This window comes from Hydra viridissima, unplaced genomic scaffold (assembly GCF_058129835.1).
Source record: "Hydra viridissima isolate aposymbiotic clone 2 unplaced genomic scaffold, HvirCarnegie_v1 scaffold_2, whole genome shotgun sequence".
Classification (NCBI taxonomy): domain Eukaryota; kingdom Metazoa; phylum Cnidaria; class Hydrozoa; order Anthoathecata; family Hydridae; genus Hydra; species Hydra viridissima.
This window is the reverse complement of record NW_028324301.1, coordinates 7,857,173-7,875,192: the sequence shown is the minus strand read 5'-3', so window position 1 is coordinate 7,875,192 and position 18,020 is coordinate 7,857,173. Positions and strand designations below refer to the sequence as shown.

Here is an 18,020-nt window from a genome sequence, read left to right as displayed (position 1 = left end):
GATCTTGGGTAAGGGAGCTAGATGCGGTGGGAGGGGAGGGGAGGGAGGGGAGGGGAGGGAGGGGAGGGAGGGGAGGGGAGGGAGGGGAGGGAGGGGAGGGGAGGGAGGGGAGGGAAGGGAATTGGAGGAAAGAGGAGTGGGTTGATTGATGGTTCGTATCATATCTTTTAAGTATATTGCGTAAAAACCGTAATAAAAACAGTATTTTTCCTGAGACCAATAAGCTTAAAGACTTACAGACCATTAAAAAAGTCATCAAAAATGAAAGCTGTTGCGATGGAGTTCTCAGTAAATAAAATAATCAACATACAGCTCTCATATTTAGAGAACAAAAATGACAAATGGGCGTCCAAAAATGTTTTCCAAATTACAACTACTAAAACTATATTAAAATCAAATTCTTTACATAACATCGCATGAATAGACTAATAAACTGACATGAAATTCACGGAATCGTATAGAATTTCTATAAAAACTACTTAGTTTAAGTGTCTCATTAAGTCGAAATATTTTTAATGTATGGTTAACTCTTTAATTGGTAAATAAATTTTTATTGCATTTATAATAAATTATATTAGGATAATAAGTATGTATGTATGTATGTATGTATGTATGTATGTATGTATGTATGTATGTATGTATGTATGTATGTATGTATGTATGTATGTATGTATGTATGTATGTATGTATGTATGTATGTATGTATGTATGTATGTATGTATGTATGTATGTATGTATGTATGTATGTATGTATGTATGTATGTATGTATGTGTGTATATGTATGTATGTATGTATGTATGTATGTATGTATGTATGTATGTATGTATGTATGTATGTATGTATGTATGTATGTATGTATGTATGTATGTATGTATGTATGTATGTATGTATGTATGTCTTATGTATGTATGTACATTTTACTTATTTTTTTGTCAGCACAAATTCTCAACAAAGGAAAAATGTCTGATCATTTGTTGATTACAGTTTTTTTATCATGCATGTTTTAATTATTACATACTTATGATAAAATGCTCCATTTGAATATTTTAAAAGGAAAGGATTTAAAATGGTTGTAAATGATTGTACATAGTCATAATGAACATAACATAACATAACAGTAGAATGGCTGTAAATGATTGTATATAGTCATAATGAGCATAACATAACAGTAAAATTAAAAAACAAAGAAAGAAAAAAAAAAAAAAAATGAAAATATTGCACAAAAAGTTTTTCTCTCTTTGAGATGTTTTGTCTAGTTTTTGTAAATCAAGTATTATGATAAAAAAAATTAAATCACATATGGTCAACTTTTTTTAAAATTATATTTTGTTTCAGTTATTTAAAAAAGTTATTGTGTGAAGCTTTTTATATTTGCTATATCTTTTGCTTTTTTTTGAATGTAAATTATGAAAATAAGTACAAATTTACATTAAATTGCATGTATATGTTGAATTTAAATAATTTTTTGTGTAGACTAGTTACTTCATGACAGAAAATGTTGAACCTTCTCGTACTAACATTTTACTTTTCATATTCCTTTGCAGTTCCTACAGATGGTAAGTAATATATTTTATTTTACAAAAACACACATAGCATACATATCATGCCTGCATGTTATTAATGCATATATACTTATTATGTGTATAATGTATATTACACATATATATCATATCAGACATGTACATACACTGCAGGCCAAAAGTTTCCGGACACTTGGATTTTGTTTAATTTTTTAATTCAAACTCCCATAATTATTTCAATAAAATTCAAATATCATATTTATTTTATAAAAGATACTTATAGTTATTATTTAAGAAAAAAAAAGACAAAAAAATGAAATAAAAAAATACTATCAACACTATTATTATTAAACTGTCTTTTCGTCAAAAAATAACTCACGAGTTTTTATCACTTTTTTTGCGATCCGTGGCATCCTATTTATTAATTTATTTATTATTTCGGGTGTAATTGATAACCAGGATTCTTCTAATATTTGCCACAGGTGCTCTTTGGATGTTGGGCATTTTTGTCTGACCTTTCTCTCCAATTCTTCCCACAGTAACTCTATTGGGTTCAAATCTGGTGATTGGGCTGGCCAGGTCATGATTTTGAGGGCACCATTATCCTCTTGTTCCTTTATATAATTCTTACATAATTTTGAGGTGTGTTTAGGGTCATTGTCCTGCGTAAAAACAAAACCACGACCAATAGTTCTTAAGCCAGAAGGTATAGCATTGTTTTCTAGAACTATTTTATATTGTTCTTTTTTCATAATACCCTCAATTTTAACTAGGTCACCTACACCAGCTGAAGAAAAACATCCCCATACCATAACTGACCCACCACCATGCTTGATTGTTGGCACTAAACACTCTGGGATCATTTTTTCTTTTGTTGTTCTTCTGATGTAAATTCTACGCCTTTGCCCAAACAGTTCAAATTTGAACTCGTCGGTCCATAGTACTTTTCCCCAGTCTTCTTCTGTCCAATTTTGGTGGTCTATAGCCCATCGTAACCTTTTCTTTTTATTTCCAATCCGTAGCAACGGTTTCCTGACCGCTATACGGCCAGAAAGTCCTGCTTGTCTAAGACGTTGTTTCGTAGTGGTTAATGAAATAGATTTTGAACAACTCCTATTGTAGCCTGAAGTTATTTCCGGGGCCGTAAGTCTTCGATTTCTTTTACTCATCAATATTATACTATTATCTTCAGCTTTTGTTGTCTTCCGTGGTCTACCAGATCTTTTTTTGTCTTCAAAAATGCCTGTTTCTTTCCATCGTTTGATGGTATCTTGTACAGTACTTCTGGCAACTTGTACTTTTTTGCAAATTTCACGAACTGAATATCTTTCTTTATGTAATGTAATTATTTCAGAACGTTTTGCAACCGTTAAAGAAGGTTTTTTACCCATATTTTTAATTAAATAGTCGAATTACAAAGTTTTAAAATTTTTTTAAAGATTTTTTAATGCAACCGTCATTAATACCAAATGAAAACTAAACAAAACTAAATATTTTTAATCATTTTAGTTGGATATCATTATATTATAAATATTTCCTTCATGTTTCAACAAATAAATAACTTTAACAAGACCAAACTTTTAAGAGTAATGAAACGCTATATATCAAGTTAAAATAAGCAATTAAAAAAACAAACTTATTTACGTAAGTTTGAGGCCAGTAATACCTAATTACCTCAAACTTACATAAACACTTAAAATTAGTAAGTTTAAGTATTATAAATTAATATTATTGATTAATTTAATGATACAGGATAGATTTTAGCTTTTTATATAAAAAATATCAAGTGTCCGGAAACTTTTGGCCTGCAGTGTACATCTCATTTTTTGTGTTAAGCGTCTTCATATGATTGTAACAAAATTCATTTAAAGCTATAGATTTTTTTTGTTTTTTGTTAGGAAAATTAAAGTTTACAATAACTGAATGGATCTACAATAATGATACAAAGTTTCCACCAATGATGTTTAAGTTTAAAGATGATTCAGTAATGATATCTTGTGAAACAAATGATCTGGATGCAATAGTATCTTTGTTGCGTAGGAAGTCTGCATCAACTCCTTACACTTCAGCTCAAGAATTTTTTAAACAGCGTGTTACAGTGGTTGGACAAACATTCCATATTAGTTCTTTATCTGTGGCTGATGGTGGATTTTACACTTGTAATGCTTCCAACAGCCAAACTAATATTATGCTTCCTCTTGGACAGTTAATTATATCTCCGTGTAAGCAATTTTTATAAATTTTAATTCATTTAGAGTTTTAAGGAGTGATTTCTCTTCATTAATTTTGCCAACTTTTTTTTTTCAAAATCCATATTATCAAGGGACAAGTTTTGTAGATGACTTAACTTGTCATGATATTCATACAAATTACATACCTTGAAATAACTGACTTTCGTAAATTTTCATATGTTATGAAAAGTAAGGTTTTAGTTGATAAAAATTTTGATTTTAAAACAATTGGTGATCATTGATTGGTCATAGTTAAAAGAAATATTGATAATAGACGTTTTTGTTATGTAGATTTAGCTTTGCAATATCTGTTAAAAGTTAACCTTTTAAGTTATCACTATTGATTTGAATATTCTCAGGTGATTTTTAATATTATATATCAGATGGTAAGATGGGTTGGTAGCAGAAAACCATAAGAAATATTTTGCTTCAAATAAGCTAAATACTTGATTTTTCTTGAAAGAAAGAAAAAAGAATCAGAATGGGCTTTTATTTAATTTCTGGTCATTTGAGTATTGTTATGGTAAAAGCCTAATGTCTTATCATTTTTTGTAGCATCACCAGACCGCATTCCAGAAATCTTTCCACAAACTGACAATAATACAATATCCATAGAATCAAATGGCAGCAAAAATATCACATGCAAAACGTTTGGTGCTGCTGGTTTAGAAGAATCATATTTGAATTGGTATAAAGAAGTTGACAGTACTCTTGTCCCTGTTGAAAAATCCAAACTTTCTAGACAGCAAGATATATATCAGTCACAGCATATAGATATTGAGATATTAATGTTTAAGAATTACAAAGTTACTGATGGAGGAAAATATGTCTGTCAACGAAAGGTTCTGGACAAAAAGCCTACTTCTGCATTCATTAACATTGTCCTTGAGCGTAAGTTATTAACTTTCAGTATATTTGTTATTTTCAAAAAGATTTCAAAATATTTATTATTTTGGATGTTTTTGAGAGATAAGTTGAAAATTGTCTCTTCAGTTCAAGATTTACTACCTATAAAAAGTGTTTTGTTCTTTTTTAGCTGACAGGGCTCCAACTGTTCAACTTCCAAATCTAATTTCAACATTCATTGAATTGAAAAATGGTCAGAAAAGTTTCCAAATAACTTGCGAAGTTTCTGGTTCACCAAAACCTATAAGACAATGGGTAAAAGATGGCCAGGTTGTCCAAAATTGTCTTGATGACAGTAATTTTTGTCATTTGTATTTGTCTGAAATTTCATATCCTGCAAATGATGGCATATACTCATGTGTTGGAACTAATGCAGTTGGAAAAGCAAACCAATCTGTTACTATACAAGTAAATGGTAAGCAAAGTAGATTTTTTTTGTCTAGCCTTTCAGATATTTTAAAACGTTTCGCAGAGAAATATGATCTAGATAACTATCATCAAGAATATGTGTCAGACGTAGAAAAAGTTATAAGCAAAGTGAAATCCCTCCTATTGTACCATTTGTGGAGTTAATTTTTTTATCCTATTGGAAAAAAAGTTGGTTATAGGGAAACTGAAGTGCACAGACCTCAGTTGCTTTTTGTTGTTTTAGTGCCTGTTATACTAAAAAAGCTGCCATCAACTATTGCTGCAAGTGTGAATGATGTAAAACTACTTAATTGTGAGATTCAACAAGGGAATCCTCTCCCTGTGTTCCAATGGCAAGTCCAACCTAATACCTATGATGTTAGCAAGGGTACATATGACACTGCAGAATGGACTAGTGTGTCAGAGGTAGTAGTGAAAGAAAATTTTGAATATAATATCAAAAAACAAATCCTAAAGTTTGTACTTGTGATAAGTTTTTTTTTAAATACTTTTAGCAGTATCCTGATGGAAATATTCCCTCAACCTTCAGCTACATTTTCAGCGAAAATTCACAAGCATCTTACAGATGCTTGGCTAAGAATTCATTCAGCACAGATGAGTTTACTGTATCTGTAGTGAGAACAGGTTGAATGTTTGGGTTTGGTTACTATTTATTATTTATCATATTGTTATTTATTGTTTATAGTAATTGTAAAAAAAGCTGTAAAAAACATATTTTTTTGTGCTGTATATATTTTAATTTCTTACTTGTATGCTCAAGTTGCATATTTTTTTAGCCTCTGAATCTCCAGAGTTTACATTTTCCCCTGTCACTGAACAAATTTTAATAAATGAGCAAGACAAGCTTTATTTGAAATGTGAAACAAGTTTATCTCTTTATGAATCATGCACTCTAAAGAAAGATGAGCAAGTACTTGAAGCCAAAAAAACTAGTGGCACTAAACTTAGGTTATTAGAGTATGAAATTTCATCAGTAATTATGTCTGATGCAGGGAGCTATGAATGTATCGGAACGTTAAAAAAAGGAGGTGCAAAAAAATTGGTGCGAAGTATTATTGTACAAAGTAAGTTTTTCTTTATGTGATTTTTTTAAAATAGTATGTACCCAGGGTGCAAATCATAGACATGGATAAATAGAGAGAACTCTATTGCCTGTATCTATTAAGTTCACTATCTGTATCTAATGAATGAAGAAGTAGGGTATGTCAAGCATTATTCCAGGAATAAAACAAGCTTATCACTTTTGATGGCATGGAGTTTCAGTTTCTCCTTCAAATTGTTGTTTGTCCATATCAGTATTGCAGTTGTGCCACATCACATGTAAAAAGTGTAAAGAGTAGTATAACTTTAAAGCTAAGTACAACTTCATAAGTGTTTTGCAGATTTACATGCAAGTTTACATGCAGATTTACATGCAGATTTACATGCTGCATAGTACAAATGATTAAATTGATTGACTATTATTGCTGATATATATAGGTAATCAGACATCACAATTTGAAAAACTATTTCATGTTATGTTGCTTATGCTAAAAAAAGCATTAATACATTTAGCAACTTTGAGGCTTGCTTACTTTAAACTAAAATTAAAAGAATGTTTTAAGTAAAGTTTTTCTAAAAACTCATGTTATAAGAATATCACTTATTTTATGTGAATCAAGTTTTTGTTTTTATTCTTTTCCTTGTGTTTGAAAAACAGGCTGCCAAGCCTAGTGCATCAAACGCTCATTTGTGTAATGCACCAGGCTTGGCAGAGTTGACACTTTTTCCACACTTGGTCATTTGCAAATATTTTACAGTGAAGTGTAGTAGAATTCCTGATTAGAGCAGTAACAGTGTTTAGTGGGCACTTTCTCATGATTCTCATTGAACATTTCATGTTCTTCACAATTTTGTAATCTTAAAAACAAGTCTATGTATAAAACTTTGAGCTAAAGAAATTAGATTTTTTATAATGTTAAAAGCAAAATATGTATTAACTTTTAGATTACTTTAGTTTTCCTTATTAAACTATTTATTGTAACAACTATTTTTGTAAGTAAATTTTAGATATCATTTTCAGTTTGATTTAGCTATCCTATTTGAAAACACTCAAATTTTCTTCTAACCATGCTACCTGAACCTTGCTTGTTTTAAATTACTAACTTATTTAAAACCCTTGTATTTATTTATTTTACTTTTTTTTTTTTGTGCATATCTTTTTGTGCATTTCTAAATGCAAAATGAATAAGTTTTGGTCTCTTTTTAGAAAACTTTTTTTAGGTTTTTAACTTTTCTTAGAGTTAATCAAACCTTCTATTAACAATTTCAATGATGTGACTATTTTGCAAGATGAGGTTGCAAACACAAAGTTGACATGCAATTCATCAGGTAACCCTCCACCTTTAGTGACCTGGAAGCATAATGGTGTTCTTTTAAGTAGCATTCCATCTCTTCAATCAATTGAGGTCTGCAAACATTCTACAGCTGGAATTTACCAAAGTTCTGAGATGAAAAATGAATTAATCTTGTGTCAGTTAGATTATCAGCAACACCAAGGTTCTTTTGAATGTACTGCTTCTAACAAAATTGATTCTGCATCAAAAACTATGAATCTCACTATAAAAGGTATTTTATAATTGTAACCTTTATAAGTGGAACTTTTAAAATATTTTTTGCAGTTTGTTTATTTCAAGCTGAAATATGATGAAAATAGTTACTTGTCAATCCAGATGCAATATTTGCTAGTTGTTTGCATTAGGTTACAATTTATTATTACAAATATATTGGTTGCATTTGAAAATATTTAGAACACACATTCATGAGATGTTCTAATATTTTTATTTCCCTTGTCCTAGTAAGTTATAGTCTGAATTGTTAATAATTAATAGTGTAGTTTTTTAAGAGTCACTTTCTTAGTTCTTTTTTAGATACGTTTAACTTTTTTGGTATAAAGTATTTGGTACTTCAATAAGTTTCCCCATTTTTTTTTTATGTAAAACGAATAAGTTTGTTTTTATACAGAAATAACTAATATTTATTTGAAGTATTTTCCATTGTTAGCTATAACCTTTTTCCATCTTTTAGCTAACAAATTGATTCTCCTATGGAAAAAATTTGTTTGTCCATCCATCTATAATTTTTTAATTTCTTAATAAGAATTGAAGTGTTCCTCTGAAAGACCATGGTGAAATAAATAAAAGGGTGGGTGGGGTAACATCCTATTTAAGTAGTTGTAAGTGTTTTTTAATCACTTTAGCACTGTGTGGTGGCTAGCATTGTGTCTGTTTGACTTATGAACAACAATCATAGCTTCCTCATGTTTAAGTAGCACTCAAAACACAACTTACACCCATGAATATTCCTATTTACCATCAATATGGATGGCTGCTGGGTTTTGCACATAAGTTCTTTCTTTTAAGGTCATCCTAATTAATCTCTTATCTCTAGTTACAATTCTGTGCAAATATGGCTTCCTTTTTATGCAATTGAAGCAATAATTCCCGCAATAATAGCTGTCTTTAAATGTCCATTTCCTTCAAGTCATGTTGTAGACTTCCAAGTTTGTGATTTAGTTCCATTGATATTACAGTTAATGAGTCTGACATCTATTTAAGTGTTTGGAATGGATATTTATTAAATAATAATTCCAATTTTTCAACTTTGATTTATTTTGGTGCCCCAATGTGTTCTTTGTCTTTGACATCAAAATTCTTGTTTCTGATTTCTTTTGGATGGAGCAATATTACCATAAACATTTACAAGTATACTCTAGGTCTTAGCAGCATTTTTATGCAACAAAAAATAGTGTAATAACAAAAATGTTGAGTATTTGCACATAAGTTGGCATATGTAATAATAACCAAATCTTATTTACAGTAGTATCAATCAAATTACCATATTAATCAACATGCAGTCATTTTTAATTACAACTTTGATTAGAAAGTGGTGGAAACTTATTCAAGTTCCCAGTATGACAATCAAATTACAAACCTTATCTTCTTGATGAAAGTTTTGTTTTGCAGTCAGTATGGATTACATTAAAATATGAACTTGGTGTTATCCTAAGAGATTTTTTAGTCAGATATCCTTAAACCTTCTTTCCTTTAAAATAAATATTTATTAAAAACATTTTAGATTTTTTTTTTAAATCTTTTATAAAAAATTTAAACAACTTCATTGTATTGATTGAACAGGAACACTGGTTTAATCTCTAACAATTTATAATTTTAAAATATCTTTTTACTTCTTAACTTACTGTGTATTACAAATTTTACCATGTAATACATTATATAAATAGACTTAGTTAAACTTGCTCTAAGCCTTGTTTATCTTGTTTGTCTTTATTTAGTTATCAGGCAAAAGTAACCAAATTAGCTTAAACAGCAGTATAAGTAAAAAGATTTTATGTAAATAAGTAATGAACAGTAAAAATAAGCAAATTAGTTTTACTTTGCTTAAACAGAAGCATCATTGTTAAATCTGTTTATTACAAACAAGAACACTGTTGGGCTCTGATGAAAACTTTGTAAGTGGTATTTGTTAGGGTCTTGTAGCAGTTTTGTTTAAAACTGCTGCAAAATAAATCAAGGTATGTCTGATCTGGCATGTGCTTGTATGAAAAGTATGAAAAGTTGGAGCTATGCTCATTACAATGATTTTCAACTTAGATAAGTTGTTGTCTTTATCATTAGCATCACTATTGATATTCTTGTATGTGGCATAGTTTTTAGTATCTTTTTGTTTTACTTTTAATTTTTTTATTTCTGCTTTTTGTTTGCGTTTTGTTTGCATCAGATTTCTGTTTATTTTTTTATTGTTCAGTAAAACCACGTGCTGTTGAATGGAAATCAGAAGTTGTATTTGGTGCAGGATCTTCCTCTGAGCTAAATTGTGTTTCATATGCAAATCCCCCTGCCAATGTAACATGGTTTAGAGTCAATAACAAAAATCAAAGTGCCTATCTTATCTCTCGGATGGGTGCTAGCCAGTATATTGTAGGTAATGCAATAGTTGAAGATTCTGGTTTGTACATGTGTACTGCTGAAAATGAGTTGGGGAAGTTTGAAAAGATGGTCAGAGTAATAGTGAAAGGTTCATGTAAGAATTTTATTTAGTTTAAAAAGATTGTACTGTTTTTGTCTGTCTAACATGCGATCTGATGTAACTTTGATTTTATCTTAAAATATAATGAATGATGTTTTGGGATGAATATTAAAACAATAGTTTGTTGTTTTCTGTGTTTTTAATGTTCAAAAAATATTTTGTAATGAGAAGGAATGTATAAAGGAATAAAAAAATAACAATGGTTTGTTTGTTTACTTTCTTTTTTTTTTACAAAAGCTTAAAAAGCAATTTTTCTTGTTTCAGCTGGTGCTTATATTGGCTCAATGAAGAAAGAAACTTTAATTGCTGTTCTTGTTCCTGCAATCATAATCTTGCTTGTGGCTCTTACCGCTATATTATTTTACAGAAGATACTTGAAACATAAATATGCACTTTATCTTGCTCCTGACAAAGATTTTATTGTGAGTAGTAGCATGAATGGTTTTTGTTCAGTGATTTCAAAACAGACATTAAAATTTAGAAAAAAATACCACAGTTTTTTTATGTTTTTTTTAAAGAACTTATTTCACTTTTGAGTTTTTGTTTATTTTTTTAGTTGTTGTTTTTATTCAAGATTTAAATATAATCTTTATGTAAAGTATTTTGAAGAAACCTTTTTTTGGTTAATTCAATGACAGATTGATCCTGATCGGACATTATTTGAGCAGAGCGGTGAGTTGCCTTATGACATGTCATGGGAGTTTCCCAGAGACAGACTAAAGTTTATCAAAACATTGGGATCTGGAGCATTTGGTGAAGTGTGGCTAGCAGAAGCAGAAGGAATCCATGGTAATCTGTGAATTAACTTGCTGAAAGGCATTTTTATTAAATTTTTTTGCTCAAGGGTGAAAACTTTGTATTTTTTATTGACTCAAATGTATGACTCATCCAGATTTCAGGCCTCGAGATCTTAGTACTGCTGCTGTAAAACAAAGAAAACTGTTGAGGAAGCAAACAAGGCGTTACACAAACTTTACTATACGCTATAAAAAAAATCTTAACACAAGCAAAATTGAATTAGAAAAAACAATGGTTGCTGTTAAAACTTTAAAAGGTACTTTTGTATTTTTTCTAAAGTTGATAGTAAATGTCTTTATTTCAGATCTTTTAAATATCTATTGGATTAATAAGTAAGTGAAAGGAATAGAGGATTGATTAGATTATTGGTTTTATTTTAGATGATGCTTCTGAAGCAGAATATAAAGATTTGGCTACAGAATTAAAAATCTTGATACATTTAGGAGAGCATAAAAATATAGTAAATTTACTTGGTGCATGTACTACAAAGGGTGAGAAACTCCAAGTCATATTAGAATGCTGCCCTGGTGGTAATTTGCTAAATTTTTTGCGGTCAAAAAGAGATATATTCAAAAATGTTTGGTTTAAAAAAGAAGCAGACATGGAGAATGAGTTCACATTAATAGACTTAGTGTTGATTGTGTATCAAATATCAAAGGGGATGGATTTTTTGCAATCTAAAAAGGTAGTTTCTTAAAATGTGCCTACTTTTTGATGTCTGAAAATTTACAACACAAAAGTAAATTTTTTATAATGTGTATATATATATATACTTCTAGATACCACATAAGGTCAACATAGTGTAAAATGCTAAGTTAGGGCAACAGAAATTTTTTTTTTATTTCAATTTTATTGCACATATTTAACATTAACATGTGTTATAAATAGTGTGTGCTTGCTTATATTATGAATTTAAGCATGATTTACCACTAAAACATTACAACTTATTTAAACTGTCACCTTTAATTTGTGAGTAGCTAGAGGACTGTGCCTTTTTATCACTAAAATGCATGAAAAGTCAACAGTTTTTAATTTTTGTTAAAATCAATTATCAACCTTTTAGGAATTAGCATTAGTTGATATAATCAATATTTTAGTGTTTTTTGAAGGTTATACCTTGTGCAAGACAATTGTTTTATGTCGCCTTTAATTGCTCGTCCGTTTATTTGGCAGAACTAGGGAAGAGGGGGACATGGAGGATGGTTTCATTTGGCCAAATCTCACACAAAGTGGAAATTAACACACAAAGTGCAAGAAAGCAATCTGCAGATTAAATTTTCTTTAAAAGTTTACACTTTTTAATGACTTTTTTTACTATTGACATTTTTTTAATTGGCTATCATTATAGCTTTGAAACCCCTTTTCACGTCTAGTTTTAGACTGGATTTGCCCTTGCCCTCCCCCCCTCCCCCCTTTTTCTTTTTACTAATGAAATGGAAGGGTTCACATTTCCGGACCCTTAATTAAGCTTTAAAGGAAATTAAATAGTGATCAAGCAATGGTTAATGTATCTCTTCAGTTAAAAAAATTTGACCACACTGATGTTGCAATTCTACTGTTGCAAATTTACTTCTTTTAGATGTTTGTGATAACTCTTCTAGCTTCATCACATTTATTTGTTAGTTCACTCCGAACTGTTTTACATGATATTTCGATCCAACTTTCTTCATCAAACTGTCAGAGAGTTTTTTGGTCTAAAAAATATTCTTTAAAACTAGATCCAATTGATCATGTGATCACTAGATAAAGTTTACATTAAGTTGCAAATAAATACCCACCAGACATAGTATTACACTCAATCTTTTTAAAAAACCTCTCAAGTAATAGTTTTTCAGTTCTTGAATTCCAGCAATTATAGGATCTGCTCACTAAAAAAGAATGTAATTTCGGTTTCATGATTATTATATTTGCTTCTCCTCATATATACCAATGGCTCAAATTACTTAAATTAAACAGTTATTGATAAAATGACATAGAAAAAACGATTATCATTCAGTATTTAGCTACAACATTCAGATGTTATATTTATTACCTAAAATGTTAACATACATCTGATACAGAATTTTTCTTCTTTAGAAGGCTCAAAGTTTTTGTCTTCAGAAGAAGATTCCATGATGTTATACTCGTGTTCTATTTTATCTTCAGTGTCCAATTCATACTTACATCAATCAATGTATACTTACACATAACGTTTTTTTTGTAAAGGATAGGTTTTAACTGAAAATAAAAACAAATGTTGTAAAAAAGCAACAATCAATAACTAATAATAATAGAAATCTATTTATACATTAATAAATTTAGATTCAAATCACTGGCAATGTTTATTCTTTTTTTTTTAGCAAGTAAAAACTAGCCCTAAAAACACTTTAAAATCCAAATGAACTTACTGACAGTGACCACTTTCCTTTTCTTCTCTTTTTGTATTTGTTTTTAATAATTTTTTTTTTGCTAAAACTAAAATGAAAACAGAACTTTAAGCTATACTACAAAAACTAAACAAAACTCTAATCAATATGTATGTTATGCCATAATAAAACCTTATACTATTTGAAGTTTAGAAGATGTTTTCCAACTTCAGTAATTTCCATTAAACAAAAACACAATATTAATGGAAGTTATATTTTTGGAAAATAAAAAAGTATTTTATGCTAAATGTACAACAATGCTCATTTTGCTCCATTCTTTAATAAATTCCATTATAAATAGAATGAAAGGATATTTTCAATGTAGCTGTAAGATGACATAATGCTTAGGAAAAACTACAGATAAAAAAGGTATTATATACTACAAGAAGCTCATGCATGTAAAACTCATCTATATTGTTTAAAATCTTTTTCAATTCTAAGTATATCTTCTAATTCAAAATTAAACAAACTTTAGTGTAGACTTTACTGATACACCTTGTGTGGTTTAATGTATTTCATATAATGATTTGATATACAATTGTATAGCTTAGCTATAAACTGTTTTAGCTGTGACCTAAATACATCTAGTATAATTTTTTTGACATCAGATAGGATTTATTTATGTTCATCTAGCTAGCTACATTTAAAAACTATGACTGTAAGGAACTGGTATAATTGGTAACTTAGAAGCTTGTATTTTTTGTTCCAACTGTCTACTTAAGCGGCACATATATATATATAAATTTTCAAAGGCAATGTGTATACTTTTCAGTTGCTCAAAATGTAAAAAACTTTTCCTATAGCATGTGAAATAAAAAAACCAATTACAATTTTTTTTTCTAAACAAAATAAAGTCTTCATATTGAATGCTCCTAGCCTACCAACTCTACACTTAACCACAAAATTAACACATTACTTATAAATTCTAACTTTTTTTGAAAAATATTATGTATCTCCCGGATTTATCAATTACAAAGATGATAATAATGTTTATTGTTACAGCTTTTGTAGGTTTTATTCTGTTTTCCTTATTTAATTTCAAAATTATAGCAGCCTTTCATAAGTAGCATGTTTTGCTGTAATTAAACCTCACTTCTAAAAGAAAAGTATGTATTGGTTTTAAATTGTTTTAACAGTAGAAAAGATAAATGTCATTTGAGCAACACATCTGTTCGCAATGCAGCGTTCTAGATGAAATTTAAGTTGTGATGAATGTGTTCCAATTCTTACTTTGTCCAATTAAGGATTAACAAATTGCAAACTTGGTAGATTTAAAGTGTCTCATACAACAATCAGTAGGGTTCTAGAAGTGTTAGTAGAGATCAATGATCACACTAGACAACTTGGCCAAGGCAGAACATGAACTACCAATGCCAAGGAGGGGCAATTTTTAATGTTTCGAACACTAAGAGAGCAGTTCACTAATGCACGAAGTCTCCAAATACAAATTGCTGAGGTTCATAGAATTGCTGTTAGTCAAGAAGACTTTGTGCTTTAAATTTATGACCTTGGACAGCAGCTACTGGTCCCAGATTGTCTCTAGGCCACCAAAGAAATAGACTGGGTTTGGCAAGGAGGCATATGCATTGGGAAATGTATGATTGGGAACAGGTCTTATTTACAGATGAGTCAAGGTTTTGCCTTGTAAGTTCTGATCACTGCCCAACAGTGTACAGAAGACCAAATGAAAGATATTTTACTTGTAACATTTGAGAAACCACTTTATATGGAGGTAGCTCATTGATGACAGCCTAGATAAGGTGCGACAAAGTCTTATTTGTGTGTGGGAAGATATCCCTCAAGAAATGATTAAATCTTTAATTGAAAGTATGCCATGGCGCTGTCAGGCTGTAATAACTCCAAGAGGTGTTAATATTAGTTATTGATAAGTCAAAAATGTTTCAATTTAAACTGTATTAGTGTGCATAACAATAATAACCATTTTACTTTATTTTGTTAGATGAACCATATTTTTGGTTTTAGTTTTTTTTTCACCATCCTCAAAGTCAATCTTATTATTATCATCAAAATAATTGTGTTCATGTGTTCTATTCTTAATATGTTTGTCAAAATATATGATAACATTGATGACAATTAAAATAAATTGAAATATATAAGTGGTGTGTTAATTTTACGGTTATGTGTATTTTGTCCACCAGAAAGTGGAGTAACATATACAACAGTATGCAAAACCTTTTAGCTGTTTTTTGCAATTAGCTATCAAACACTTTCATACTGATGCCATTGTTAAGCATCTTAAAAATAATATATGTAATAATATATTAAAAATAATAATAGGGTGAGGAAAAGATATTAAATGTATGAACATCTTTTATTGTCAAGTTTTGTTGTCTGAGTATAATATTTCATATTATATTCTATTTTATGTTTCTTACTAAAAGTCAGGGTTTGCTCCATTTGCTTTGTTCAATTTTTTTTCAGTCTATCACTAAGATCCATTTCACAAAGATCCATTTTTTATCTATTGCATGCTAGCATGAGGTTTAGGCAATTTGTACTCAATTTAGCACTCCCTCTTCTTGAATTTCTCATAATTGATTTAGTTCAAATGTATTATGTTTTTGGTACTTCTAGTATTTTTATAGTTGTCTCTGTTTTGTTTTTTTTTAACTTGTTTGAATTAACTTTTAGTGTGTCCATCGTGATTTGGCTGCTAGAAATGTACTTGTTGGTCCAGATTACGTAATGAAAGTAGCAGACTTTGGTTTGGCACGTGATATTTACAAAAATGAGTTTTATTTGAAAGAGACCACTGGCCTTCTACCTGTTAAATGGATGGCTCCTGAATCATTGTTTGATAAAATTTATACTTCAAGTAGTGATGTGTATGTTTTGTTGTGTTTTTCCTGTTAGATTTTCAACTCAATAATTCTGTTTCATACTTGTTTTAAAAATAAAAAACAACTCTACAACCTTGAGGGAAGACTTTTTCTTTAACTTTTATTTTTTTAGCTGGTCTTATGGCATTCTTTTGTGGGAAGTTTATACTCTGGGTGGTTCACCATATCCAGGATTACCTACAGAAGAATTATTTAATTTCTTAGAAGAAGGTCGTAGAATGGATTGTCCAGAAATTTGTCCAAAATCTATTTATGAGATAATGTTGGATTGTTGGAAAAAAAGCCCTTATGATCGTCCGTTGTTTGTACAAATAACAGAACGTCTCAGCAATATCTTAAGACAAAACGTAACAAGTGTAAGTTTAGTTGTTAAAGTTTATTATTTAATTATTATTATTGTAATTATTATTATTATTATTGTAATTATTACTATTATTATTGTAATTATTATTATTATTTTTGTAATTGTTATTATTATTTTTGTAATTATTATTATTGTTATTATAATTATTACTATTATTATTATTGTTATTATTATTATTATTATTATTATTATTATTATTATTATTATTATTATTATTATTATTATTATTATTATTATTATTATTATTATTATTATTATTAACGATAATAAATAATTATTAGCAATATATTTACAATATTTATAATGATAATAATGATAATAATAATAATAATAATAATAATAATAATAATAATAATAATAATAATAATAATAATAATAATAATAATAATAATAATAATAATAATAATAATAATAATAATAATGATAATAATAATAATAATAATAATAATAATAATAATAATAATAATAATAATAATAATAATAATAATAATAATAATAATAATGATAATAATAGCAATAATAATAATAATAATAATCGCTATTACTATTATTAATGTCTGAATGGTTTTTCTACAAGTCTTTTCAATTTGTGTACGCTAGCTTTTCTTACAAACTCAGGGCTGTGAATATCTTGTCGAAAATGACCTCTCTAATGGCAACAATTATTTATTACCTACAAATGTTCAAATGAAGAAAAGTTCATCTGATTATTTAGTAGCAGACAAAACTTCTCCAAAAAAACGCACCTATGTACCAGAGCCAAACCAAAGGTTTGTAAATAAAATCATTTATTCTGTAAAAACTTTTTCTTTAAGATGAGTATCGATTTCGGGCTTTTTTGAGTTACGTTCCTATATCTTTTTTGTATTCAGATTGCTCGCAGATGAAGAGGATATGTCTGACTCTGCTTTACCACCGGTTCCGTTTTCTATCGGAGATGGTTATGTTCCAATGAACTATATATCACCGCGGAACTTCCATTATGCTAAAGAAGCGCGTGTATAAGAGCAAGAATTTTTAAATTGTGGTTATGCCATAATAGCTTATTAAAATGTTTTATAAAATGATGATGCAGTAGAAACTGTTTTTAAACAATAGGATTCCCTTTCCAATGATTTACATACTGGTATGAATGTGGTGCATTTATGAACGTTGCTGTAATTGGTTATAAGAAAACCTTTTGTTTCGAATAGCTTCGTAGTAACCAGTTTGTTTTGGATTTTGTGAAGAGCCTTTCCGTTTCTTGTTTCAAATGCAATTGACTTAGCAGTAATCATGTCGCTGCAACCTGTGACGTAATTTTGTTTTTATATAACTCTTTTCTTCTACTTATTCTTTTAAGTTGAAGAAAGTTTAAACATATAACTAGTTCGCACTTTACACAAAAGTGTAAATTTAAAAAAAAAAACGTTTGAAAAAT

General features: G+C 29.0%; 1 protein-coding gene across 1 annotated transcript; it reads left to right on the top strand.

Annotated features, from left to right (window-relative positions):
* Window positions 1-317: 317 nt before the first annotated feature.
* LOC145190357 (fibroblast growth factor receptor 3-like) lies at window positions 318-18,008 on the top strand. The gene is made up of 18 exons (XM_090080659.1): window positions 318-538; window positions 1,475-1,557; window positions 3,420-3,743; window positions 4,308-4,643; window positions 4,789-5,073; window positions 5,311-5,492; window positions 5,582-5,711; window positions 5,864-6,151; window positions 7,368-7,694; window positions 9,891-10,166; window positions 10,437-10,594; window positions 10,811-10,961; window positions 11,065-11,226; window positions 11,351-11,655; window positions 16,028-16,221; window positions 16,349-16,592; window positions 17,219-17,370; window positions 17,473-18,008. The coding sequence occupies exons 2-18, from the start codon at window positions 1,497-1,499 to the stop codon at window positions 17,603-17,605; spliced, it is 3,708 nt and encodes a 1,235-aa protein (XP_089936785.1). The 5' UTR covers window positions 318-538; window positions 1,475-1,496; the 3' UTR covers window positions 17,606-18,008.
* Window positions 18,009-18,020: the final 12 nt, after the last annotated feature.